The sequence below is a fragment of the Hibiscus syriacus genome, unplaced genomic scaffold (assembly GCF_006381635.1).
Source record: "Hibiscus syriacus cultivar Baekdansim isolate YM2019G1 unplaced genomic scaffold, ASM638163v2 tig00110600_pilon, whole genome shotgun sequence".
In the NCBI taxonomy this organism is placed as follows: domain Eukaryota; kingdom Viridiplantae; phylum Streptophyta; class Magnoliopsida; order Malvales; family Malvaceae; genus Hibiscus; species Hibiscus syriacus.
Genome location: NW_024062797.1, coordinates 508,475 through 535,587, shown reverse-complemented (window position 1 = coordinate 535,587; position 27,113 = coordinate 508,475). Strand labels below are relative to the sequence as shown.

The 27,113-nt window shown below is 32.2% G+C and overlaps 3 protein-coding genes and 1 pseudogene across 3 annotated transcripts; 3 read left to right on the top strand and 1 right to left on the bottom strand.

The window, feature by feature from the left end:
• The first annotated feature begins 1,787 nt into the window (after window positions 1-1,787).
• LOC120134907 (uncharacterized serine-rich protein C215.13-like) lies at window positions 1,788-7,231 on the top strand. Its single transcript, XM_039151279.1, has 7 exons — window positions 1,788-1,993; window positions 3,357-3,500; window positions 3,937-4,086; window positions 4,662-4,775; window positions 5,751-5,876; window positions 6,486-6,641; window positions 6,963-7,231. The coding sequence occupies exons 1-7, from the start codon at window positions 1,788-1,790 to the stop codon at window positions 7,018-7,020; spliced, it is 954 nt and encodes a 317-aa protein (XP_039007210.1). The 3' UTR covers window positions 7,021-7,231.
• Window positions 7,232-8,948: 1,717 nt separating this feature from the next.
• On the bottom strand, window positions 8,949-12,077 carry LOC120134927 (ADP-ribosylation factor-like protein 5). Its single transcript, XM_039151301.1, has 3 exons — window positions 11,935-12,077; window positions 11,622-11,826; window positions 8,949-9,473 (listed from the first exon to the last, which is right to left on the bottom strand). Exons 2-3 carry the CDS (start codon window positions 11,811-11,813, stop codon window positions 9,114-9,116), a joined length of 552 nt encoding a protein of 183 aa, XP_039007232.1. The 5' UTR covers window positions 11,814-11,826; window positions 11,935-12,077; the 3' UTR covers window positions 8,949-9,113.
• An 815-nt stretch (window positions 12,078-12,892) lies between these two features.
• Window positions 12,893-13,953, top strand: LOC120134906 (annotated as a pseudogene).
• A 10,738-nt stretch (window positions 13,954-24,691) lies between these two features.
• Window positions 24,692-26,192, top strand: LOC120134924. The gene is made up of 3 exons (XM_039151299.1): window positions 24,692-25,210; window positions 25,324-25,513; window positions 25,594-26,192. The coding sequence occupies exons 1-3, from the start codon at window positions 24,797-24,799 to the stop codon at window positions 26,154-26,156; spliced, it is 1,167 nt and encodes a 388-aa protein (XP_039007230.1). The 5' UTR covers window positions 24,692-24,796; the 3' UTR covers window positions 26,157-26,192.
• The last annotated feature ends 921 nt before the right edge of the window (window positions 26,193-27,113 follow it).

Genomic DNA, 27,113 nt, shown 5'->3' with positions numbered 1-27,113 from the left:
TAATAAAAGCATCTAATTTTATTAATAAATAAGAAAAATCCAAAATTACAATAAAATTTATGATAAAAATCGTAAATTAGATATATAATTGAGATATTCTTTTAAAATCATTAAGAAACTAGTCACTTAATATCATATTAGGACCATATAAGGAAAATATGAAAATCTCATCTAGAAAAACTCGAACAACGGGTAGATACGAACAGATCTAAATGTTAAAACAAACAAACCACAATAAGGTATTTAAACTACTGAAAGACCATCGACATAACACAAATCAGATCCAAGCATCACGACATAATTATATGCGATCGCAGGTTACGTATCCAAATCCAATTCAAGAGTTCAAAGCAGGAAAGATCAACGAGATAACAAATGAGCGTCATCTTGATCAGTCATAGCGTGCTATGAAAGCAGAGAAAAAGCGTACTATGAAAATAGATGAATTCGTGTCATAAAGACATGGTTATTCTAAAAGAAAAAGACAAATATGTGAAATAAAAAGAAAATATTAGTGATGACTACCAGTACCAAGACTAGTGTCGTCGCATGCTAATGAAAGAAAAAAGAGACAAGGGCATAGAGAAAAGAAAGCAAATCGCTAGGGTCAGACATATGATGGCTTTTTTTAATATAAATAGAAGCTACTTAATTTATTAAAAAATAGACAATCTCTAACAATACAATAAACATATGGTTATACATATCCCTATAATTATTAATATTAAAAAGTAGCCACTTAAAATCATATAATGAACATACAAAAATAAAATCAAAAACTCATATAAAAGATTGATACTAACATATATGATTACATCGTCAAATGAACCACAACCAAATATTAAACTATTGATAGATCACTAACAATCATAAATCAAAATCGAATATCAACTCAGATGGTTACAATAGGAAGAATTGCAACTTTCGAACATATTTTATTGGAATAAGCATACTCAGGGAAATAGAGATCGTCAAAATATTGAATTTTGATAAGCTTTAATTTAATTTAATTTAATTTTATATGTTGTTTTTTAATAAATATAGAAGCTATTAATTTATTAAAAAAGAGATATTACCTAAAATTAAAATAAAGATATAATTACACATGTCCTTATAATCATTAACACAAGAAACTAGGTACTTGAAATCATATAAAGACCATAAAAAAAATTAAAACCTCATCTAAAAATATTGAACAAAAGATAGATACAAAAAAACCTGACTACACCATCAAACGAACCACAACCAAAGATTAAACTATTAATAGAGTACCGACAATCACAAAACAAAGTGTCAATGAAAACAACGTATCTAAATCCAATGCGATAGTCCAAACCAAGGAATATCAATAAAAGAAAGTGCCGGCGGATATAGAAAAAACATGTCATAAGTAAAGACATAATTGTTATTTCACCTATAATTTGAGACAGATGAAATATCATCAAATATCAAGACGATCGAAATCAAATAACATCTTTTAATTTCAAATAAAAATCGATACCGATTCATCCGCTCGTACTTTTTGATCTAAGAAAATCTGACCAATCCAAACTATTAACAACAGCCTAAACTAGGTGTAAAACCCAACCAATAGAAAAAACAATGAAATAGTCCCTTTGCCTATGGACTCGCCGCATATGTCTCCTCCAAAAAGACTATAAATTGTGATGTTTTCAACTTGATTCATCCATCACATTTCATTGAATAAATTTATATTCAATAATAATAATAAAAAAAAAACCCATTTACTTTCTCTTTTCTTTTGATTACAAAGAAACAGAGAAAAAATGGCAAAGAATATTTTGGTCATTGCTTTGATCTCAATGTTCATGATGTTTTCAGTTCAATCCTTTATCGACGATAAATCGATTTCGCCCGCCCTAATGAAAGACTTCGAAGCGGCTTTCGTGCCGGGTTCGGATGTTTCCGGACCAGCTATGGACTTCACGAAGGGAAAATCCTCGTCATGGGGTGGTTGGACCTCAACATTCAGGTGAAGAAAAAGAATCATGGAAACTAAAAAAAATAGTTATATATGCATTTGTTTTTAGGGTAACCTACACTCGATGTCACTAAACTATTGAATCGATTTTATTTTGATTATTCAACTAAAAATTTTGTCAAGTAGGTTAGTAAATCTTTAATTTGGTTTTAATCAAGGCATCAACCATTAGCTATTAATCGAATTGCTGACATGTCATTTAAGTACATTTGTACTATAACACACTTGCTCCGCACTATTTATATATTATATCTAGGAATGGTAACGAGGTAGGTTTGGGGCGGCTTTTGCTCCCCGTCCCCGTCTCTATCCCCATCCCCGAAATAAATCCCCGTCCCCGCCCCGTTCTCCATCGGGTTTTTTATCAGGGTGCCCCGTCGGAAATTTTTTTTGTCCCGTCCCCGACCCGATCCCGAGAACCCGAACCCGACCCGATCCTGAGAAAAAACCAAGCAACCGTAGTTTTCATAAAAAATAGAAAAAGCGATCAAAAAAAAATTGAAAAATTAGTCTACATGATTTACAATTCAAAATACAATCACAAATTCAAACCCAGTTCTAAATAATTGTCTAAACTCCAAAATAAAACACATACATAATTAAATACAAACTTGTTCCGATATTCAAATCATACAACGAAGATGCATACGTAATATTAAGTCAAATAAAGTCATCCAAAATTGTCGTGCTACTTTTGTCACTTTCTTTGGTAGCTCCCTACATTGAGAAATTTATCAAAAAATCAACCAAATTTCACTTTAATAATTATAAAAGCTAGGGTTTAGGTTTAAATGTTTAGGGTTTAGGGTTTTTATTATATAATTAATATAAAAAATATAAATATTATATATATTATATATATAATTAATATAAAAATATAAAATATTATATATAATTAATATAAAAATTATAAAATATTATATATATATATATATATATATATAATCGGGGAGGGCGGGAATACCTTACCCCGAACTCAAAAAAATCCCCGAATTTTACCCCGATACCCGACCCGATATTATACAAACCGACCCGACCCGAACTTAGCCGGGTTTCGGGTTTCTCCGTCGGATTCGGGTCGTTCTGCCATTCCTAATTATATCAATGTGGGTTTTACTTCAACCATAAATCAAATGTTGAGCTTTGATCAGGGATAAGCACGGCCATATACCCCATGTGTTATCATCTTATTAAAAAATTAATTTTATTAAAATTATGAATAAATTGACATAATGTCTAAATAGCATTAAATATGTTATTATACTAATGTTCTTAATTGGTTTACTCTTATTTTATTTTCTCGGTTTTACATGTAACTTATGTATGATAACTTGAGATGTGCAACTATGTTCAGCGGTATTCAGAATAGGTTTGAGAACCTTTTTTCTTCATCACCATCTTTGGTACCGACGTTGACGCCGGCACCGAAACTGGCTCCAACATTGATATCGGCTCCGACACCAAAAACTGCAGAATCACTTCATAAAGGATTCAATAGGTATGCAACAAAATATCAAAGCATGTTCATGAAATATATTTGGAGTAATTCAATTTGGTTCTCGTCCAATAATGGTAGGGATTTGAACAAGAGAATCATTTTTTTTACTTAATAATGTTTGAGGCTCTCCAATTTCTCAAAAAAAATTAATGTGGTCGTTGAATTTATTTTGCACTCAATGTGGTTTCTGGCCCTTTGATCAATGGAATCAGACGTTGATTGTTATGATGTTGAGGTTAGCAGTTAACGTCGATGGCTTCATTAAAATCAAGTTAAAAGTTTAATGACCTAATTGACAAAAGTTTTGATATTATGGTTAAAATAGAATCGAACTAATAGTTTAATGATCTCAAGTAGTTCACTCTTATTTTTGTTTTCTTGGTTTTATATGTAACTTATGTATGATAACTTGTGATGTACAACTATATGTCTTCAGCGTTGATCAGAATAGGTTTGATAACCTTATTTCTTCTTCGTCATCTTTGGCATCGACATTGGCACCGACATTGGCATCGACATTTGCACCGACATTGGCATCGACATTGGCACCAACAACTGCAGAGTCACTTCATAAAGGAGACACCAGGTATGCAACAAGTTATCAAAGCATGTTTTTGTCAAACGAAAATTAATGTGGCCACTAAATTTATTTTGCATTTAATATGACCTTCAAACTGAGAAAAAATTTATTCCAACTCTTGTACCAATAGAACCAGGTGTTGACTGGTATGATGCTAAAAAAAATTAACTGACCCTTATTCCCATATGTAATGGGATAAGGGGAGGTAGGATAGTAGGTTGTGCCCCCAATGCCAGATTGAGAGCAGTTTCCGTGGAGACCTCCAAATTATGAATTGGCCCCCATGGGACTCGATCTCACGACCCCAAGGTTAAGAGCCTTGTGCTCTACCAACTGAGCTGGACGGACAATTCTGGTATGATGCTACATGATAATTCATAATGGTCAACAATTAACACCGATGACTTCATTGAAACTAAAATTAAAAGTTTAATGATCTAATTGACAAATATTTTGATATTGTGGTTAAAATAGAATCGAACAAATACTTTAATAATCTTAAGTAGTTTACTCTTATTTTTATTTTCTTGCTTTTATATGCAACTTACGTATGATGATTTGTGATGTGCAACTACGTTCAGCGGTATTCAAAATAGGCTTGACAACCCTTTGTCTTCGTCATCATCTTTGGCACCGATATTGGCTCCGACACTAACACCGACAACCGTAGAGTCACTTCATAAAGGAGACATCAGGTATGCAACAAATTATTAAAGCACATTAGTGTAATATATTTGAAGTAATTCAATTGGTTCTCCTCTAATAACGATAGGAATTTGGTAGGGAAATTATAATTATTTTTGGTTTAGTGATATTTAATACTTTCAATTTTTGTTTTTTTTTAAAAAAAGACTAACGTGGCTTCTAACTTTATTTTGTATTTAATGCGGCTTTTAAATTGAAAAAAAAATTGTCCATTTGACCAATGAAACCAAACATTGACCGTTATGATACTACGTGGTAGTTCATGATGGTTAATAATTAATGTAGATGACTTCATTGAAACCAAATTAAACGTTTGATGACTTAATTGGTAAAATTTTCAGTATTGTGGTTAAAATAGAATCGAATCAATAGTTTAATGATCTTCAGTAGTTTACTCTTACTTTTATTTTCTTGGTTTTATATGTAATTTATGTATGATAACTTGTGATTTGCAACTATTTCAGTGGTATTCAAAATAAGGTTAACAACATTTTTTTGTCGTCACCATCTTTGAAACCTACATTGACTCCGACATTAACATCGACATTGACACCGACAACTGCAGAGTCACTTCATAAAGGAGACATAAGATATACAACAAATTATCAAAGCATGTTAATATAATATATATATTTAGAGTAATTCAATTGGTTATCTTCCAATATCGACGGAGATGATAAAAGAAATACAATTATTTTGCACTGAATGTGACTTTTAAATTGAGAAAAAAATATTTTGGACCTTTGGTCAATAGAACTAGATATAGATCATTATGATGCTATGTGGTAGTTCACGGTGATTAACAATTAATGCCGATAACTTGATTCAAACTAAATTAAAAGTTTAGTGACCTAATTCGTAAAACTCTTTGTCTTAATGGTCTTAAGTAATTTACTCTTATTTTTATTTTCTTGGTTTTATATGTAACTTATGTATGATAATTTGTCATGTTCAACTATGTTCAGCGGCATTCAGAATAGGTTTGATAACCTTTTATCTTCATCACCATCTTTGGCACCAGCATTGGCCCCGACATTGACTTCGAAACTGACACCGTCAACTGTAGAGTCACTTCATAAAGGAGATATCAGGTATGCAAAAAACTATCAAAGTAGTGGCGGATCCAAAAATTTATAGACAGAGGTCCAAAATTTTAATTTTCTTTTCTTTAAAATAATGGGTGTGCAAAACTTTTTATTTTTTCCATTTTTATTTAACATTTTATACTAAATTTCACTTTTTTTTTAAAGAATGGGGATGCACTTGACCCCTAGGGGGCTTAGTGCATCCGCCCCTATATCAAAGCATGTTAATGTAATATATTTAGAGTAATTCAATTGGTTCTCATCTAATAACGATGAGGATTTGACAAGAGAATTACTATTATTTTTTAATGATATTTGAGGCTCTTAAATTTTTATAAAAATATAACCCTTAAACTGAAAAAAATATTAGAATAGAATCAAGCATTGACCATTACGATGCTACGTGATAATTCATGGTGGTTAACATTTAATTTTGATGGCTTGATTGAACTAAATTAAAAATTTTGTGATTTAATTAGTAAAATTTCTGGTCATGTGGTTAAAATAGAATCAAACCAATAATTTAATGATCTTCAGTAATTTATTAGTATTTCTATTTTCTTAGTTTTATATGTAACTTATGTATAATAACTTGTGATGTGCAACTATGTCCAGCGGTATTCAAAATCAGGTTGAGAACCTTATTTCTTCATCACCGCCAGCATTGGCTCCGACGTTGACATCGATATTGACACCAGCAACTCTAGAGTCACTTCATAAAAAGACATTGACACCATCAAAAGTAGAAGCACTTCATAATGGAGACATCAGGTGTGTAACAAATTAACGTGGCACATGAATTTATTTGGTCTTTAAACTGAGAAAAAACATTATGGTCCTTTGATTATCGAATTGAACGCTGACTATTACGATGCTATGTGATAGTTCACGATGATTAACAGTTAACGTCAGTGGTTTGGTTGAAACCAAATCAAAAATTTAGTGACCTAATTGACAAAATATTTGGTTTGATAGTTAAAATAAAATTGAGCCAATAGCTTGAGGATCTTAAGCAATTTAGTCTTATTTTTATTCTCTTAGTTATTATATGTAACTTATGTATAATAACTTATGATGTGCAATTATGTTCAGCGATATTTCAAATGATATCGAAGATCTTCTTTCTGCATCATCATCATCATCATCTTAATCTTCATCTCCAACACCGGCACCGGCATCGGCACCGACACCACCAACTACAGAGGAGGTTTGAGCTGAAGTTACCACATCATAAAGGATACATCATGTATGCTTAAAATAATATCAAAGCATGCTAATGTAATATATTTGGAGTAATTCAATTGATTCTCCTCCAATAATGATGGCGATTTAATAAAAGAATCAATGCTTTATTTTTTTTATTTAATGATATTTGATGTTTTCATTTTTTGCAAAAAAAATAAGAAGGTAAATTATCAAAATGATCATTTACCTTTTATATTTGTATATTTTTCACCAAAATTATAAAAAGTTGTCGTTTTATTAAATTTTGGTCACTAAGACATTGAATGATGTCAGTTTGATGACAATGACAAACCCCTCAAAACCCATCATCGCCGAAAAGGAGACGAAGAACTTTATCATCACTGGGATTCTCCAGAGAAAGATATGATCCTTGATATATGTGCGGTACATGTCAACATGAACACAGATCGAGCCGGTCGGACAGCGATGGGATCCGCAAGTAAAGATCTCGTCACTCAGGAATCTTTTATAAACTCATCTAGAAATACTTGTCTTCCTAACGTGAAATTACCAACGATGATAGCCCTTACATTGAACCCGTCCAATGAAGTGATCTTACGCCTGCCCTTGAGTTGTTTTCAGTTTATTTTTGCTGGAAAGTTTGGGATACCCAGAATTTATGTACTGATTTTAGCTAACAAGTGGTGCAAGGGTAGTCTTTTAAGCTACTTTATGACCGTTTAATTCAATGTTGTTAATATAAATGGTAAGTTAATTAACCTTGAAAGAGTGTCCGAATCGCCCTCGTTAGCAAAACTTGAAAATGTATATAGTTAAAATCTATAGAGTTTTATATCCTCCGGTTAGTTATGAGTTTGCGATGTTATATATGATGATCTCAAATTATATACATGAGCTAAATTCATTAATAACTGATTATAACTACGGAGCATTTTGACCTACTATGACGAATAGTCATCATGACTCTGCACTTGATACTTGTACTAAATGTTAGTATAAAAACCCTTATGACGGGTAGAAAAGAACTTCTTACTAATCTTTCTCTCGAGCTTCTTCTCTCTCTCACGACTCCTCCTTTACTTTATCAATAACATCACCGATCAACGACCGCTTTATTACCGATTTTTGAATTGAATATAGACTATTCTTGTCATGTTTATTAGCCTTATCATTATTATTTATTGGGTAAATTATGCATTTAGTACTTAAACTATAAGTTTTGATATGTTTTAATATCTAATTTTTAATCTTTTTCAAACTTAAAGATAAATTTTGAATGGGGTATTAAAATGAAACAAAAATTAAACTTTAAGGTATGGTTTTAAAAAACTAAAAGTGTAGGCACCAAAACGGACCAAAATTGATAATTTATATACTAAATACATAATTTAATCTTTTTAATTTGATCATTTTCTTTTTTTTAAATTACAATTTATTCACTCTATTAAGATAATGTTACAAACATGTCATTCTAATAAAAATTGAAATAAACGTTCAATGTGGTCTGGTCTAATAATAACATTGTTAGTCCTCAAATTTTATAAATTTTACTATTCTAATCTTAATTCAAATAATTCAATAAATTTAATCATCAATGTTTAAAATTTTATTAATTTAGTCATGTTTTGTGCTATTATCAAATCAAGTAAATTCATCAGATCGAAGTTGCAGTTGAATAACTGCATTTCCCCCCATAAAAGTAATAAATTACTGCTAAATCATTGTTATTCTAATAAAATAATAAGATATATGGGAAAATAAAGAAATAATTTAGAAGAAGAATAAATATTGAATTGATAGGGTTTAGTTATGAATGATTAAATATTGAATTGATAGAGTTTAGTTATGAATGATTAAAAATGCTTTCATTGGGCAGAAAATATCAATTTCCTGACCCAAATTGAAATTTTTAAAACGATCTAGAAAAGTTCATACAGCAGACGGATGGTACACAAGAAGTTTACTCTGTTTCAGCGATCCGAATCCATAATATATGATGAATGAATGGAGCTTTCTTTCATTGATCAGCTCCCTTTCTTAACTTGGTGATTGTCCGGTAACATGCTCTGCGATCCACCCGAGACCATCGTACAGTCCATCTCCGATGAGTGCAGAGCAGGCTTGGATGTGCCAATCGTGAGTTTTTATGCTGTGAAGCGAAAGGGCGTCGGTGATTTCAGCCGGGGTCATTGCATCCTTTAGGTCTTGTTTATTTGCAAAGACGAGTATAACGGAATTTTGTAGGTCGTCGTGTGAGAGCAACCTGAAGAGCTCCTCCTTCATAGTGGTGATCCTGGCCCTGTCCACGCTGTCTATCACCACGATAACAGCATGAGTTCCGCGATAGTATGTAGCCCACGATGTCCTTAGTCGATCTTGTCCTCCAAGGTCCCATACCTGAGGCAAATACAAACATTAGATGTCCAGCACAAACATAAAATCTCAACTCTCCTCGGCTTAGCATAATTCCGTGACGAAACTCGTCATATTTTGAGACGTGATGCAAATAATCTAATCCAATGCTATCTAGCTAAACAGGCAATCAACAGTTAAGTTATTTCACATTATAGAATTTCGAGAACTAAATGAGAAAGAAAGAGCGACTCAACTCGAACAGTTGAACTACATTAGAAATGATGGTAAACAAGGAATGGAGCGCGTACAGATCCATCCAATCAGCAGCATAGTGAACAATGATGGTTTGTCCATTTCATCGTATTTAACATGCATCGTATATTTCAAGAGGCATACACGGAAAACAATTGTGTCGTTTCAATATAATCTGCTACTGTCAAGAAGTCTCTTAAAAGAACCTATGACATAAAACTGGATAATACAATATATAGGGCAAACATATATTTTATCAAGCCACATAATGATCTTTCCTTTCAAAAGAATTGTAGAGCTTTGTTAGTGGAACTAGTAAAATGTGCTTAATAGGCTTGTAACTAGGCAGCTTAAAAGCTCTTGACGAACCATTGGTTTATAGATAAACATATGGCCATGAATAACAGGAAATTGCAAAACAGATGTGCGATGTTTCATAGTTGTACAGCTCGGGGTTTCAAATAGCTGCGGCATAACAGTACGGCAGCTGCTATTTCAAGGTAGAGGCACTGCCCCCCTCCAATAATAGCCTAAATAGCAGTGTTATATATATATATATATATATATATATAATAGTGGTTGAATGCAGATGCAAAGAGTAGTGTAATGGAGACTAACTGCGATAACCCTTTAAAAACATTCTTGTTCTCAACAAAGTGAAGGACGGAATATGAAGTAAGACAGAGTAACAAGTAGTAGGACTAAAAACAGGATATCAAAAGACATTGGAGAGATGCAGAGCAGTGACCGGATAATACAAACAAGGCCAAAACTCATGAACTCGTTGCTCAAGCCGATATCTACAACTCAAGCTTAGGTTGTCAAGATTTACCTTATTTTAACTTCCTATTAAAGGTGTTTGCTTTTCTTGTAAAACATTTCAAGGTCAAAACTCATAAACTCCGGTCAAGGACTAGGGCAGGAAGAGATGGGTGGTCGGAATCAGCAGAACAGGACAGGATAGGACGACCAGATTTTAGGCGGTCTTGTGTGGGTTTTCGAAATTTGAGGGAATTGGAAAGGAGGTGGTCCTAGGCGCAGTTTACAAAATGTTTTTTTTTGTAATGTTAATTTTTCTTATTAGATTAGATAGTGTTCATTATTATTCAATGTGAACAAAATAATTAGAAATTGCTTATATTTTGTTGCTACCATAACACATAATTAACTAACATGCACATGCAATCATGACAGAACACAGATGGGGGGAACGGAAGCTTCTAAACAATTAAGACATGAACATGGCAAGACACAACAATAAAAACAACTTCTTATGATAATATACAGTTAAATGTAAAGCTATTTTTTAAAAATCAAATATTAACAAAAATATTACTTTTGTATGTAAGAACATGAACCTTAAAAAAACAATTGGAACCTAATTACTAGTTGTTGATTCCATATTTAAGAGAAAAATAATAAAAAGAAAACCTTCGATGCATCCAGCAACATGTTTAGTCGTGTCTCGACCATGTTTTCGTTTTTATTTCCGGAGGGATCCTCATATGTTCAACACATATTAAACAAGTTCCAAAGGCCAGTTTCTAAGCATCAAACAAATTCAAAAAACCATTTTCTTAGTATCAAAACCTATGTGGTAACTAACTTCCCTTCAAATATGAGTTAATTTCACCACGCTCGTAAAAGATCATAATTAGACAGATATTCACCATGGTTCAAGAATCAGAAAGTATCACATTCAACAGGCTAAATAATCAGAAAATGAAAACTAAGAAATGATTTCCAAGTTTTAGGCCTATTCGATTCAGCCCCTCAAACCTTTTCCAAATCTAAAAGATTCAAATCATTGAACTAATACACAAAGCCCTTAGGGGAAACTAAGAACTTAACATAATTAAATTGAATAAGATTAAAGCAATGAAAACCCAGAAATTAAACCATCGAGAAATCGTAAATAAAATCTCAAAAAAAAGTTACCTCGAAGCGGATGTTTTTATAAACAAGCTCTTCAACGTTGCTACCAACAGTAGGATGGGTGGTAACAACCTCGCCGAGGTGAAGCTTGTAGAGCGTCGTCGTTTTGCCGGCATTATCCAACCCGACCACCACAATCTTATATTCCTTCGCCGGAAATAACATAAACCAAAACTTCGATATGAAAGCCCCCATCTTTCGCTTCTCCCTTAATAATTAAAAAAAATCAACCGCTTTGATTTTGTATATAAACCGATCAAAAAATGGGATCTAACTAAAGAAACGATATAAAGAAAATTCAAAAACTACTTTTTACCCGAATTAAGAGACTTGGCGGTGAAGACGACGAACGGCGGCGATCGTGGAGTAGGATAAACCGGAAGTTTTTGGAGAAAATCCGATCTGATTTTGGAAGTTTAGGAAGAAAGTGGGAAAATATTAGAGAGGAAAAAGAAGAAATAAATAAATATAAGAGAGATGGAGGGGAATTGATGCTTGAACTGGTGTACACGGTCAAGGTGACGTGTATGACTTAGTGATGATTAGGTGGCCACTTTGTCATTTAACTTTGAGTTAATTGCATCTTATATCCCCAAATTACAACTGTCATATTAAATTGGTCCTTTAACTTCTGCATATTCTAATTTTATCCCCAAACTATACCCCTCATTCTAAACTAGTCCTTAAACTTTTGTGCATTCTAATTTTATCCCTAAACTATGACCCTATTTCTAAATTAGTCCCCAAACTTTTGAATATTCTAACTTTATCCCCAAATTCATCCAATTATGTAATCAGTTTCAACCATAATTTAACCTAAATTTTGTTTTTTAAACACGTAATAATATTACTTGGCCTAATGATTTTATTAACAATGGATGTGATTAGCTTGTGATGAGATTGGAATGTTCAAAAAGTGTGAGGACTAATTTAGAATGAAGGTCATAATTTGGGGATGAAATTGAAATATTTAAAAGTGTGAGGATTAAGTTAGAATGATAGCTATATTGTTTATTTTTTTTTAAGTTCAGAATTCATTTTTAATATATTATTATTAATTTTCTTTTCAAAATAGTCCTTCATTGATATAGATAATGATTATACGAGTGATAGTGTATGAATATGAAGAAAATTAAAATCTTTGTTCAAGATAAGATGATTTCTTTAACCTTTAAATTAAAATTTGTACGTTAAAATTCAATATGTCACGTTTGGTGCTCATTTTTCATTCTCTGTGTCTAGTAAAATTATAATGCATAAAGTAATGATATAAAAACTTGGAAGAAATTATTCTGGCGTCAGATGGAGCTATGGTTGCAAGAGGGGACTTGGGTGCTCAGATACCATTGGAACAGGTTCCATCAGCTCAGCAAAGGATTGTCCAGGTGTGCAGGCAACTAAACAAGCCAGTGATTGTTGCCTCCCAGCTACTTGATTCAATGATCGAGTACCCGACACCCACCCGAGCTGAAGTTGCCGATGTTTCCGAAGCAGCAAGGGAGCGAGTTGATGCTTTAATGCTCTCTGGTGAATCGGCAATGGGACAGTACCGTGACAAGGAATTAGCTGTTCTGAGAAGTGTTGGTGTGAGAATAGAGAAATGGTGGAGGGAGGAAAAACGCCATGAGGCTATGGTACTGCCGGATGTAGGAACGTTGTTCGCGGATAGTATCTCGGAAGAGATTTGTATTTCTGCAGCCAAGATGGGTAAGAATCTTTGGTTCTAAAATCTATTTCTAATTATGTGTTTACATTATGTGCATGCATATACAAATCCTGGATCAGTGTCTCATTCCCTACGGTCTGAAGTCGAAAGAACCACCGGCCAAGCGACGCCATGGAACTCGAGAAACTAGAGCTGATAGAGTTCTTTCATTAATTATGGTCTTGACATGAGTTTGGTTATATGATCTGCAGCTAACAATTTAGAGGTGGATGCCCTTTTTGTCTACACAAAGACAGGCCACATGGCGTCTCTCTTTCACGTTGTCGACCGGATTGCCCCATCTTTGCTTTTACGACCACGACTTCCACCCGCCGACGTCTGAACCTACAATGACTCATTCCCTCCCGTCTCGGCTTCTCCGACGACATGGAAAGCAACCTCAACAAAACCTTCTCGTTACTCAAGGCTAGAGGAATGATCAAATCCGGCAACCTCGTAGTCACAGTCTCGGACATGTTGCAGTCCATCCAAGTCATGAATGTTCCTTAAATGAAACTCAGTATGATGCAAATTAAGTGGTTTTTGAACCCTGCTTGTAGACTCATCTATGCGTTAGCTAGTTGTATCTTTCACCATCACTTACAGCTTTGACTGCTGTTAGGAAGACAATTATATATAATAATATTATGGGTAAACTATGCATTTAGTACCTAAACTATCAGTTTTGATCCGTTTTAGTACTCAAACTTTCATTTTTTCACAATCTTACCTAACATTTAGTTTTCATTTCATTTTATTACCACACCATTAAAAACTTAACGCGTTTAGTACCTAAACTATCAATTTTAGTTCGTGTTTAGTACTTAAACTTTTATTTTTTTTAAATAACATTAAATTCTGAATTGGATGCTAAAATGAAACAAAATCTAAAATTATACTTAAATTTATTAAAATTTGTCAATCGATTTATAACGTGATATAATCATTTTTAATAGTTTAATATTATGTTTATACTTCGAGACTAGACTTGAATAATAATAAAAATATTTTAGTATAATTATATGTGTACTTTGCTCATCATTCTTTAAAAGGAAAAGAAAAGATTCTCGGGGCAAATCAGGCGTTTTAGTCAGAGCCTTAACGCCCAAGATTTGCCTTTCTAGAACGGCGTCAACGGGGATTAAGAACTGGGAACAGTTCGCCAATGGCAATTTCTAGGAAACACCATGTACATTTTCCACGTAACTCTTTCAAACATCCAAAAATATTATAATAAACAAGTAAAAAAAGGAACATAAACCCTACACGCGGTTGATCCAACTGTATAAATCATCACTTTACGTTTGATTTCAGTATACACCAAATACTTCCTTTGTTTCATCGCCTTCCATCATCTTCTTCCTCAATCATTTCTGGGTTTATTTTCCTTTTCTTCATCAATGGCCACCACACTTCTTCTGGACTCTGCCACCGCCACCACCACACACTGCACTGAAAAAACAGAGACTCTCACACTTAACCGAATGAAAGTGACACAGTTCTTGGTCGGTCAACAATCAATGAAGGAGAGTTCTTCGTCTTCTTCTTCTTCAATTCCACCGTTTCTTGCTGAACTGGTCCACCAAGGAGTTGCTTTCAACACGACCGACAGCGTTTACAGAGCTTCAGAGAAGGCGATCCTTTCATGGACCGTATCGGAACTGAAGATGGACGCGGAGAAAGCGAAGAAGAGCTGCGTGAAAATACTGGGAGTTGAACCCTTCAATTCCCAGAAAGACCGTACCGGTGTTTTGATCGGGAGGAACATCGATGACACTGTCCATGTTCACTGGAAAGGAGCTGCTGAGGTCATCCTGGCAATGTGTTCGAGCTACTATGATGCTTCTGGTGCCGTGAAAGAACTCGATGATGAAGCTAGGAAGAGACTGGAGCAAATGGTTCAAGCCATGGCTGCAAGAAGCCTCGGGTGCATCGGTTTCGCACATAAACAAGTTCCGGAAGAAGAGTACGATGATGCGAATGACAAGAAAATGCTTAATGGAAACAGCTTGATCCTGTTAGGACTTGTGGGTATAAAGGGATGAGAATATGTTTTCTTCGTATTTACAGTTTCATTAATTAAAACAAGCATAGGCATTATTATTAATACAACGTATAATAAGATGTAAAATCGCACATATCATTAATTTTTCGATCAATTTATGTTGTTATATTTGGTCCATAATTTCTTTAATACTTTGGAATTTTTTAAATTTGATCAAATGCGAATTATATACTCATCAACCACTATTTAGTCCAAGGATTTTCTTTTTTTAATTAATCACTGGTATCCAATCTATTGACCGACTAATCTAGTTCGGGTATTGTAGAAGCGAGAGCGATCCTCCCAACCTAATTTACTCTATTTGCAAATGCCATGATTTGAACCCTGACTTTATTTAAGGGACATGATGCCTAATCTCACTAAATCAACCAATTGGTTTAGTCCAAGGATTTTCTTTGGTCGGAAATGGTGTGAATAGGGAGTTCAGAACTACAAGTGTAAAACAAATATACTTGAAGGCAATTTCGAAGAAACAATACGTAGCATTCCTTCAAATATATTTTAGATCTCCAGAAGTTGACAACAAAATTCATACATCATAGACGCGGTGTCCGCTTTTTATTCTATTAATATAAGGCTTAATTATATTACCATTTTTCTTAGACGGGTGTTAAAACTTTTGTTTTGAATTATCTAGCGTTATAAATCTTACCACTTTAGGTGCTTAATTATATAATAAGTGTCTAAACTATACAGTTTTTCTCAAGTGTCCAAACTATATCGTTTGACGTAGATCGGACCTCCACCATACGACAAGCCATTCCCGACCATAAATGTTGCATCTCCGATAAAAGAAGCGACAAAATCACAACCCAAAACCGCGTCTGAGATGAACTCAAACCCCCAAATTCACGACATCCATGCGATCCAACGTCGCGCACAACGATAAGAGAGACCACAGCCAACCAGAGAGATGGTAAGGTGGCATCGACGAGGATAGCAATAGCCGCTAAGGGAGGTTAGGGTTAGGGATTTTGGAAGTTTTGGGGATTTGAAACTTTTTTGTGTAATTATAGAAAAATATGTTTTTTTTTGTAAATGTAATAGTTTTAAAAAAACAAAATAACTGGAGCGTGACACGTGTCACTTAACAAATTTTTTTAATGATCTACGTTCCAAACATCTAAAATGATAATATTTGTAATGTTAGACACTTGGATGATTCAAAAAAAAAGTATGGGTGCCTATTTAAAAAAATATAATTTGGACACTTATTTTATAATTAAGCCTTTATATAAGTCCTGACCACATGTTTCTCCGGCAAACGCCTCAACTGATGTTTAATTGAGAATTACCCAAGTAGTTCCTTTGATTCATTGACGTTGTACGAGGAGGTTGGTGTTCGATATCGTGGTTGGATACATCGTGTGCCTGAAGATCGGAGATCAAAGAGTCGAGAAAACCCGGTACATTGCAAGATCGTCTCAATTCGATGAACTTCTCATGGTGCAGTGCTCACAGGGGATGTCACAAATGATGCACCAGCACTCAAGGAAGCAGATATAGGTCCATCCATGGGAATTCAAGGCACCGAATTCGTGAAAACGAGTTCGAATATCGTCGTCTTCGATGATAATTTAGCCTCCCTCGACACAGTCTTGAGGTGGGGAAGATGTGTTTGCACCAACGTCCACAAATTCATTCAATTCCAGCTTACAGTAAATGTTGCAGCACTTTGTATAAGCTTGGTAGCAATAGAACATCATACTGCAAAATTATTTATGGTTTGTTGGTCCAAATGTGGTTCTGATCCCTCTATTATATTGAAATTTTAGATTTAGTTCTTATATTTCAATTTGACATAATTTCATCCTCTATTTAACTATTTTATCATTTAAATATTTTATCATTTAACTATTTAAAACTGTTTAAACAAAAAATTATAGATTAGCTAAATATTTGTTAAAAAAGGGTAGGATCAAATTACAATGTATTTACCTTTTTAGAACCATTAGATGAGAGAAATTAAATATTGAGATTAACATTAGAAAATGAAAAGATATTCACTGGAAAAAAGAAACAAAAAGTTAATCTCAACATTTGATTTCCCTTAATCCAATGATCATAAAATATGTAGATTAGGTAATTATTTCATTTTCTATAAAAGTTTTGAGTTCAAGAAGTGTATTTATAGAGTGTATACGTTATTAATAATTAATAAAAATTATGAAGAAATATTATTTTATAATCACTCGTGACTATTAAAAAATAATATCTACTTAATTTATGAGTTATGATGATAAATCTTTTAAGTAAGATGAAAAAATTAAATTCAAAAATTATAAATAAAAATAAATTATAAAGATGATTCTTATAATATATTTATATGATATTTAATTCAAAATAAATAATTAAAACATCTATGATAGTATAATTTACAGTATTTAATTTCACCTGAAAAAAATAAAAGGAAATATCAAAAGAGGAACCCAAACCACAACAGTCCCAACTGCCATCATTCCATGAAATATAGTTTTCTTTATCGAAAACCTTTAAGTCGTCGTCAGTCATCATCTCCATTATTAAATAAATTCAAATAAAATAGTTATTTCCTTCAATTTTGTTGTAATTAATGCAAACAAACAAGATACAACTATGGATATTATTTCCATCAAATAAATTATAATTGAGCATTATTTTCAAACATATAAGTTACACAAACAATTATTATAACTAGGGATGGACACAGGATCCGATCCTGATAAGTTTTGATCTAATTCAATTTTATTGGGTCATATTTTTTAAAAATAATTTCTAGTTTGGGTTGAATTGAATCGATTTTTTTTAAAAAAAATATTGAACCTAAACCGTCCCGAAAAATAATATAAACTTATCTTGTATATTTAGGGGTAATTACAACAATGACTCTCTCTCTCTCTCTATATATATATATATATATATATATTCAATTATATCTCTATTTTTATTGAATAAAAATAATATTTTTATAAATATATTTATTTCGAGTCTGATCGGATTCGACTTTTATCTATATATATATATATATATATATATATATATATATATATTTTTGAGTCAAATCGAGTTAACTGAAAGCTCGATCCGACCTGACCCATATCCAACCCTATTATCAGAATGGATTCATTGTTCCTCCAAAAAAATAATTATATATTTTAGATATTTATTTATATTTTTATTAATAATTTATTTTTTGTTTTTTTTAAAGATTTTTATAAGCTTATTTCTTTTAAATTCTTATAAATTTACCCTATAACATAAAATATTGTATATATTCCTAATTATTATAACCATCTAAAGTTTTAATATAAAATGACGATGGCAAGTGACATATTACATTGGTTGACATATAAGAAAAAAATATTACTATTAGTATTATTTTTTTATACATGTATATAATTATATTATGATTTTATGAAGATTTAATGTTAAAGATCTTAAGTTTTAAGATTTATGGGTTAAATTTATGATATATAATAAGGTTCAAGGTTTAGAGTTTATGATTTAAGGCTTAGAGTTTATGATCTAGGGTATTATTATATTTTATTTATTATAATTATTTTTTTGACAGTTATTTATTATAATTATTTGTTATAGTAAGTACTAATACCTTCATTTTACCATAGTTTTTTTTACCAACATATTAGGCCTTTAAAAGTGCAAATTAATTAGGTGAAACTTTATATCTTCTTAGGGGTTAGTTTGCTTGAATTCATCAACTTTATAATATTAAAATGTCAATTTGAGTTTTTTTTAAGGAACGATTTGATTATCTTCTAACACAATTATTTAAATACCACATTTAGAATGCATTTAATGTTTTTAACCTTGCACGAACCGAATGACCTCAGTGGTAAAGAAATTGTTGTTATTCTTTGAGGTCTCAAGTTCGAGCACCAAGAATGTCAAGGGTGTGAGCGTTCAATGAACGGATATTGTCTTATACTTACCCATATTAATAAAAAAATTAACCTTATTAACACATAAATTATCAAAATGTTTAATTTTAAAATACACCTAATTTTTTTAAACGTCAAAGGGAAATTATATAAAGAATTTAAAAAGTCCCATGTCTTGTAATTATGCTCAATTTTATCTTTTGTTCCTCTAATTCTCTCTTTCACCCACAAATGGAATAATCTTCATTCTTACAAAAATAAAAAATAAAAAATAAAAAAGTAACAAAGATAAGTTGTACACTAAATAATGTCATGTCTTAATCTGGTGTCATTTATGAACACAACATTGAAGATAATGGCCAGACAAGCGTACATTTGAAGTGTTGTAACTAAAGAATCTTCAATCTAACTCTTTCTATTCAATTCTTCAATTACCCATCTCTCAAGTGGTCAAATTAATAATGATCAATTTGAAGTATTAAAAGAGTGTTTTATGATATATATATAATTTTGAGATATATATAATATTTTGTATTTATGCTTTTCATAAGCTTTACATCTATAGCAAGGATTCAAATTGCGATCGCGGCTGCGTTTTTGGTCGTGTTGAGTTTATCGCGGTCACGGATGCAACGGATGCTATCACGGTCACTGCGGGTATTGCGAACGTGAATTCTTTTTTAAATTCACACAACTTATTATAAAATATAGTAATTATAATTATAGAAAATCACTTTTAACAATTTTAGAGTATTTTGTTAACTTATAGACTTTTATTAATACATAAACACAATTTTTACCATCATTAATTATTTTTGTATTTATTTATAAATTTCTTAAGAATATTATATTAACTCATAACAACCAATTATACAAGAAAATTAATAGTTTATGTATTAAACACGTAATTTACTTATTATATTTTAAGGCATAAATCAAGTATTGATCTTAATTTTTTTAGTTTAATTTTCTTTTAAGATCTTTCTATTTTAAAATTAATGAAATTAAAATCGAATTTCCTTAGTTATTAGAATTTAATTATTTTTAAGACTTTATATATTTTGTTCTTAAAAAAATTACCGGATTTTATTAGAAAAAAGACTAAACTAAAACAAATAAAGTCCTCCGGCTGTAACCCATTACATCTTATCTAAAGCAACCTTGCATTGGTCAACAAAATAGAATAGGAAATTAAAATTTATCCAGTCGTTTCACCTTCTTGTTCCTTTCGAAATGTGTCATTGAAAAACTTACAAGAAAGCTTTAAAATTTTTGTTGAGCTTGAAGTTCTCTGAACCTCCATCTTATACATAAAGATTCTGTAATCGGCGTCTATCCTCCTTTGCTTGTTTCACTGGTATATCTGGAATTTCCTCAACCAAAAGAAATCTTCTTCTTCATCCCTTTTTCCTGATGCGAGCATGGTGATGTTTGGTGTTGTAAAGGGAATTAACGGGAAAAATAGTCTGTTATAGCCGTGATCGATCGTTACCCGTTAAATTGCGGCCGTTATGGGTGTGATTCCGTTTCACACCATGATTTCGGCTGATATTAATAACGGGGGCTGCCGATATCACAATATAACGGCCGTTATACCGTTACATAGCCATTTTTGAATCCCTGATCTATAGTGTATTATCATTTGTTGTATTCGTGAAAATAAATAAAATTGAATTATGATAAATTTTATCTTTTATGTATCTCTTATTCTTTATTGTTATTACTTTTAATCTATTATCGTTTACAAATTTCTAATATACAAAAGTCTATTCGATCCTATCTTATTAACTTCCAAGTATTTTCTTTACTTTATTGTCCTATTACTTGGTTCAAATTTTGAAAGTTATTTGAAAAAAGATATTAAATCTTAAGTTATATTAGGGTAAAGTATATAAACGGTCCATCGACTATAGGGTAATACTTTGTTGAGTCCCTCGAAAAAAAACTAATTTATATCAGGGTAAAGTATATAAACGGCCGCTTGACTATAAGGGTGTGATACTTTGTTGAGTCCCTCGACTATTCGAAGTTACAAAATGATCATCCAACTATAGAATGTTGATTTATTAAGTCTCTCGACTATTAAAAGTTACAAAATGGTCACTCGACTATTCATTATGTTATAAACTCGTCCTTTTCTGTTAAAAATTAACAACAATTTAAGTTGAATGTTAACTTGCTGACTGTAATATGATAAAATTCGATGTTAGAATCTTAAACGATTATCATATCTCAGTCATCATGTTAACGTACAACTCAGACAACAATTAATTTTTTAACAGAAAATGACGAGTTTATAACATAATGAATAGTCGGATGACTGTTTTGTAACTTTTAATAGTCGAGGGACTCAATAAAGAACACTCTATAGTTGGAGGATCATTTTGTAACTTTGAATAGTCGAGGGACTTAATAAAACATAACCCTAGTCGGGGGACCAGTTGTGTACTTTACCCTTTATATTATCAATGGAGCACTTAATTTTTTATGGCATACAGTTATAGATTTTCAATTAACAGTCCACAGTTATACTCTACCATCAACATGCATATTGAATTTTATTTGTTCTATATAATATTAGTATTAATTAATTAACATTAACATATACTAGTATTTAGAATCATTGGTTATGTTTTATATTATCAACTAATTCAAAAAATGTGTTTCACATCACCAACTAATAATATTAAAATTTAACCAACAAGCAGTTGGTCTAGTAGGATGAGACACTATGTCCCTTAAGCAAGGTTAGGGGTTCAAATCTTGACGTTTGCGAATGGAGCAAACTAGGTTGGGAGGGTCGCCTCCGCCTCTGCAGTACCCGATCTGGATTAGTTGGTCAATAGATCGGGGACCAGTAATTAATTAAAAAATATTAAAATTTAAATATTAAAAGAATTTTTCATACCTACAATTAATCATTTTTAATAAATTAATGTTCGTTAATATGATTATTAGTGAAACTAAATCAAGAAAAATATAACTGATAAAAAGAATCAAAATTAAGACCTCTTTTATCTCCTAAGTTTATCCTTGAATGACCTTAGTAGTAAAAGAAAATATTTTTTTTAGAGGTTCTCGTCTGGGTAATTGCGTCTACATAGGGCGTGTGAATTGTTAATATATTAAACAAATATTATCTCGTACTATTTAAGAAACCATATCAAAATAATATTTTAAAGAATCAAACCTGATATTCTGATTAAAAAAATTACTATTAAATCAAATTATATAATTATTATATTTTTAATCAAACTATAATATCTATATCTAATCATCATATTATTCCTTAACTATAATTAAAGTATGAGTGTATGACGGTCCATAAAAGCTACATATCTAGAAAGAGAAAAGAACAGATGCAAAATTATGTATGTTATTAGAGTAACAGTGAGGATTGCAAATTAAGGTTTAAAACACCACAATCATATAAAACTTACACCCAATAACCTTACTAAACGTGACAAATTATTGGATCAACAAAGAATATTTTATTTTATTTTTGATTGTTCTTAGCAAAGGAAAAAAAATTAAAAAGTCGGTATAATCATGCAAATTATCAACTAAGCTTCAAGGTAAAATAGTGATTTCAAAATATTGAACTGGAGTGGGACAAGACAACCGAATACTAAAATTTACTCTATAGCCGGCTTCAAAAGTAAAATCAAATAAGAACTCTCTACCTCAGCCATTTCCTCTTTAAAATAATATTTTATAATAATATTATTTGATCTTTAGATTATTATAAATTAGAGTTAAATGATAAAATTCAATAGAACTTTAGTAATGAATTTAATACAACTTAGAAAAATCTAATACCTTATTATGTCAGTGACAGATCTAGAAATTAAATAGTAGGATCCAAAATTATAATATTCTATTTAAAAAAATGGGTATGCAATTTTTTTAATAATGGTATCAAAACAACGAGTGAAATAAAATTTTATGTATCAACTTAAATAGTAATTTTTTTTCATATATCAAATTGAGAGATAATACTTAATCTAAACACTTATTTGTGAGATAAAAAATTGATACTAATTTACAAATTAATACTTGATTCAAACTTTATGTGTTAAATATCCGATTGAATTACCATAATAAGTTAATCAAATATCAATTTTTAAAATAGAGATTGAAAAACTTCTTTCTTAAATGACAATTAATAATCTTTAGATGGTATTCTTATTTTTACATAAATTAGTTGATCCTATTCTCATATGTAATGAAGTAAGGGGGAGGTAGGGTAGTAGGTTGTCCCCCAACTTCATATTGAGAGCAGTTTCCGTAGAAGATATCCGTTATGAATTACCATCAATGAGACTCGATCCCACGACCACAAGGTTAAGAGTCTTGCATTCTACTAACTGAGCTAGATTGGCAATTTGTATTCTTATTTTTACGATGTTATTAAAAGGATATCTAGAAATGACCATCCAGCTCAGTTGGTAGAGCACAAGGTTCTTAATTTTGAGGTCGTGGGATCGAGTCCCATGGAGGGCATTTCATAATTTGGAGGTCTCATACGGAAGTTGCTCACAACCTAGTGTTGGGAGCAGTCTACTATCTTATCTCCCCTTACCCTATTATATATGGGAACAAAGTACATCCATTTTTATTAAAAGGATATGGCCCCACAAAACTGATGATCAACAAACGACAAATGGCCGTGATCAAACGGTCCAAACTCACAGTAAATTAGATCCTCTGGCAGCTGTACGTGTCGTAATATAATTAGGGCACAGCGCTCAACATAATCTATCGCACTCACAATCTAAAATCCCTTTTTTTTTCTTGTCCTCTACGTTTATATCCCCTTAAATTTCAAATTTACCCCCCGCCTCATTGCCATCGGTAACAGCAGCAATTCCCAATATCACCGAAAATCGTGGGACAGGGGAAAAGGAGGACACAATAATTTCACGTTCCTGTAGCGTGTCAAAACGAAATTTATCCACGTAATTAAGGATAAATTATGCCACGTAGGATTCAAGGTGGATTACTAAGTCCAAGTCAGCCTTCTCCTCAGAAAAAAAAATATAACATAAATATAAATTTTCGACCTCTCTAGTAGAAAAAGGCCACAGCCGTATTGCCTTTCTCCTTCATTCTCCCTATCTTCTTCATCATCATAAAAAAACTTCCAGCTCCTATTCACAATGCATGTTCCGGCGAACAGTTGTTTTCTATCTATACGCTATATTCGCATATCCGATAACCGTCGCCATGTCTTTCACGAGACAACCTAACCCTTTTTGTTTTAAAGCAGCTTCTTAAGTTTTTAGCTAAGAAATGTGTATGGATCTTTTATTTTTTGGTTAGATTTTTTAAACAATTTTTTAAGGTCAGTTTTCTTTTTGGAGGTTCAACTTTTTTTGGATGTACATGCAGATGAAACCAGAGTCATTAGTTGATTAGATTTTTTTTCTTTTCAGCTGAGTTTTAAAGTTTTCAAGATTTTGACTAGCAAAAAACGCAGAGAAGCAGGGTTTGGAGAGAGAAAGAGAGAAGCTCTAATCTTTTTTCTCCGATGAAGGTACAGCCGATTGACATCGATGCACGAGCGGAGAAAGAAACTGCTCCGGCTCGAGCAGAACCGGTGAAGCCGGTTCTAAAATCTCTTCTTAAAAGAATCTTCGATCGGCCGTTTCCGAGCGTTCTGCGAACATCAGCCGCGGATAAGCCGAGTATTGGTGAAACTCAGTTCAGCAACAAAGATGGAGCGACCGAGTTCGAGCCGAGTTCGATTTGTTTGGATAAAATGGTTCAAAATTTCATCGAAGATAGCCACTACGACAAGCAACCGCCACCAGCTAAATACGGCCGTAATCGCTGTAATTGCTTTAACGGAAATAGCAACGAGAGCTCCGATGATGAGTATGATGTGTTCGGCGAGTCGTCCAACGGCGGATCACCTCCTGTAGATGCTTGCGAAGCACTCAAGGTAGATCTTTCTAAAAAAGGAAGTTCAAAGAAATGTCAGTTCTATTTTCCTTTATATTCAAAATAATTGAGCACATTTTTTCGTTTTCCTTTTTTTATATTAAAAAAAAGCAGAGTCTGGTACAATGTGCCACCGTCGTCGAGAGAAATCTCTTAGCTGACACGGCGATGATCGTTGAAAAGAACAAAAACTGTAAACGGAAAGACGATTTGAGGAAGATCGTGACCGACGGCTTAGTTTCTCTTGGCTATAGCTCTTCAATTTGCAAATCAAAATGGGACAAATCTCCATCTTTCCCCGCCGGTAACGTCCTTTCGTTCTAGATTCTTCCAAAATTGAAAATGCAATCACTAAACGGAAATTAATTTTTTTAAAAATTTTAGGCGATTATGAGTATATAGATGCGGTTTTTGTGGAAGAGGGGAGAATGTTGATCGACGTTGATTTCAGATCGGAATTTGAGATGGCGCGATCAACCGGGACCTACAAAGCGATCGTCCAATCGCTGCCGTTCATTTTCGTCGGAAAACCTGACCGACTCGACAGGATCGTTTCGATCGTATCGGAAGCGGCTAAACAGAGCTTGAATCACAAAGGCATGCACCTGCCTCCTTGGAGAAAAGTCGAGTACATGCGAGCCAAATGGCTCTCTCAATTCAGCAGAGCCTCTTCCCAAACCGACGACGTTTCGGACAAAGCCGATGTCAAGGAAACAATCGATTCCGGCGATGGCGGAGAGCTAGATTTGATTTTCGGCGAGGAAGAAACAGCTTCGTCGGTGGAAGTTAACGTCGGTAAGACTTTAACGGTGACTACGTGGCAGCCGCCGGCGGTCAAACCGAAGAATGGAGAGAGAGAAACAAATATCGTCACCGGTTTGGCTTCTCTTTTCAAAGAGAAACCATTAAAAAAATTTGTTACTATTTTTACCGTATTAAAAAATTAATTAATATGTATTACAAAAATCGTATAATCTAATTTTTCCAATGTAAGAGGCAGTAAATCTATCACCGTTCATGTTGAAATAAATATAATTAAATCCTAATATTAGAAAAATTATTTTTCTAAAATGTATTAAAATTTAAAACACATGAGAATTTTAAATCATGTTTAAATTATATTTAAAACACGTGTTTAAGTATTACTATTTGAATTATATTTAAATTATGTATGTATTTTTTTACATTTATAACACATTCATTTTTTAAAAGGAATTTGTACTTTATTTTTCATATTTTTACTTTCTTTTTGTAGGATTGATTTCTTCCATTCTGACATCAAATAGACAAACCTTTGTCTAAGAAAGTGTTAATCTTAAAAATAATTTAATATATATATTATTTCGAAATTAATTTTTTGGTGATATTTCCAAAATCCAGAAGCACCTGAGCAACATTGATGGTAATTTTTATGATTCGTCTTTTTAATAATTTATGTGCAATTTTGGTACGTACTGTTTCTTGAGAGGAGAACAATGGAGTATGCATCTTTATTATTTATTTTGCTTTAAAACCATTTTCTCATCTTTTTAGGATATTGGATTTCAGTATTTATTATTTACAGATAAAACTCTATAAATTAATAATGTCAGGACCGGAGAAATTTATTAATTTAGAGAGTTATTAATTTATCGATAAATTAATAATTATTAATTTGAAAAGTTTTTAAGTAATTATATTGTACATATCAAATTAAAAGGTAAATTAGTCTATGCCTCTTAGAATTACGTGGCAAGAGATGAGTTAAATTAATAGTGAGCTCTAAATAGACTTGAACTTTAAAGAAAAACAGACAACTATTGAATCATATTTCAATAGTGTAATATATTTTTTTCAGTTTCTATGAATTATTAATTTATGATTTTCTAGAGATCGAAAATTATAAAGGGATCTCACGAAAAATT

What these genes read in the sequence shown, in the direction of transcription:
- LOC120134907 (XM_039151279.1), top strand. Translation starts at nt 1,788, where the DNA reads ATGGCAAAGAATATTTTGGTCATTGCTTTGATCTCAATGTTCATGATG. An exon ending in CTTCATAAAGGAGACACCAG is followed by an intron (nt 4,087 to 4,661) that starts GTATGCAACAAG and finishes AACTACGTTCAG; the next exon opens with CGGTATTCAAAATAGGCTTG. An exon ending in CTTCATAAAGGAGACATCAG is followed by an intron (nt 4,776 to 5,750) that starts GTATGCAACAAA and finishes AACTATGTTCAG; the next exon opens with CGGCATTCAGAATAGGTTTG.
- LOC120134927 (XM_039151301.1), bottom strand. Translation starts at nt 11,813, where the DNA reads ATGGGGGCTTTCATATCGAAGTTTTGGTTTATGTTATTTCCGGCGAAG. An exon ending in ATAAAAACATCCGCTTCGAG is followed by an intron (nt 9,474 to 11,621) that starts GTAACTTTTTTT and finishes TATTTGCCTCAG; the next exon opens with GTATGGGACCTTGGAGGACA.
- LOC120134924 (XM_039151299.1), top strand. Translation starts at nt 24,797, where the DNA reads ATGAAGGTACAGCCGATTGACATCGATGCACGAGCGGAGAAAGAAACT. An exon ending in ATGCTTGCGAAGCACTCAAG is followed by an intron (nt 25,211 to 25,323) that starts GTAGATCTTTCT and finishes AAAAAAAAGCAG; the next exon opens with AGTCTGGTACAATGTGCCAC. An exon ending in ATCTCCATCTTTCCCCGCCG is followed by an intron (nt 25,514 to 25,593) that starts GTAACGTCCTTT and finishes TAAAAATTTTAG; the next exon opens with GCGATTATGAGTATATAGAT.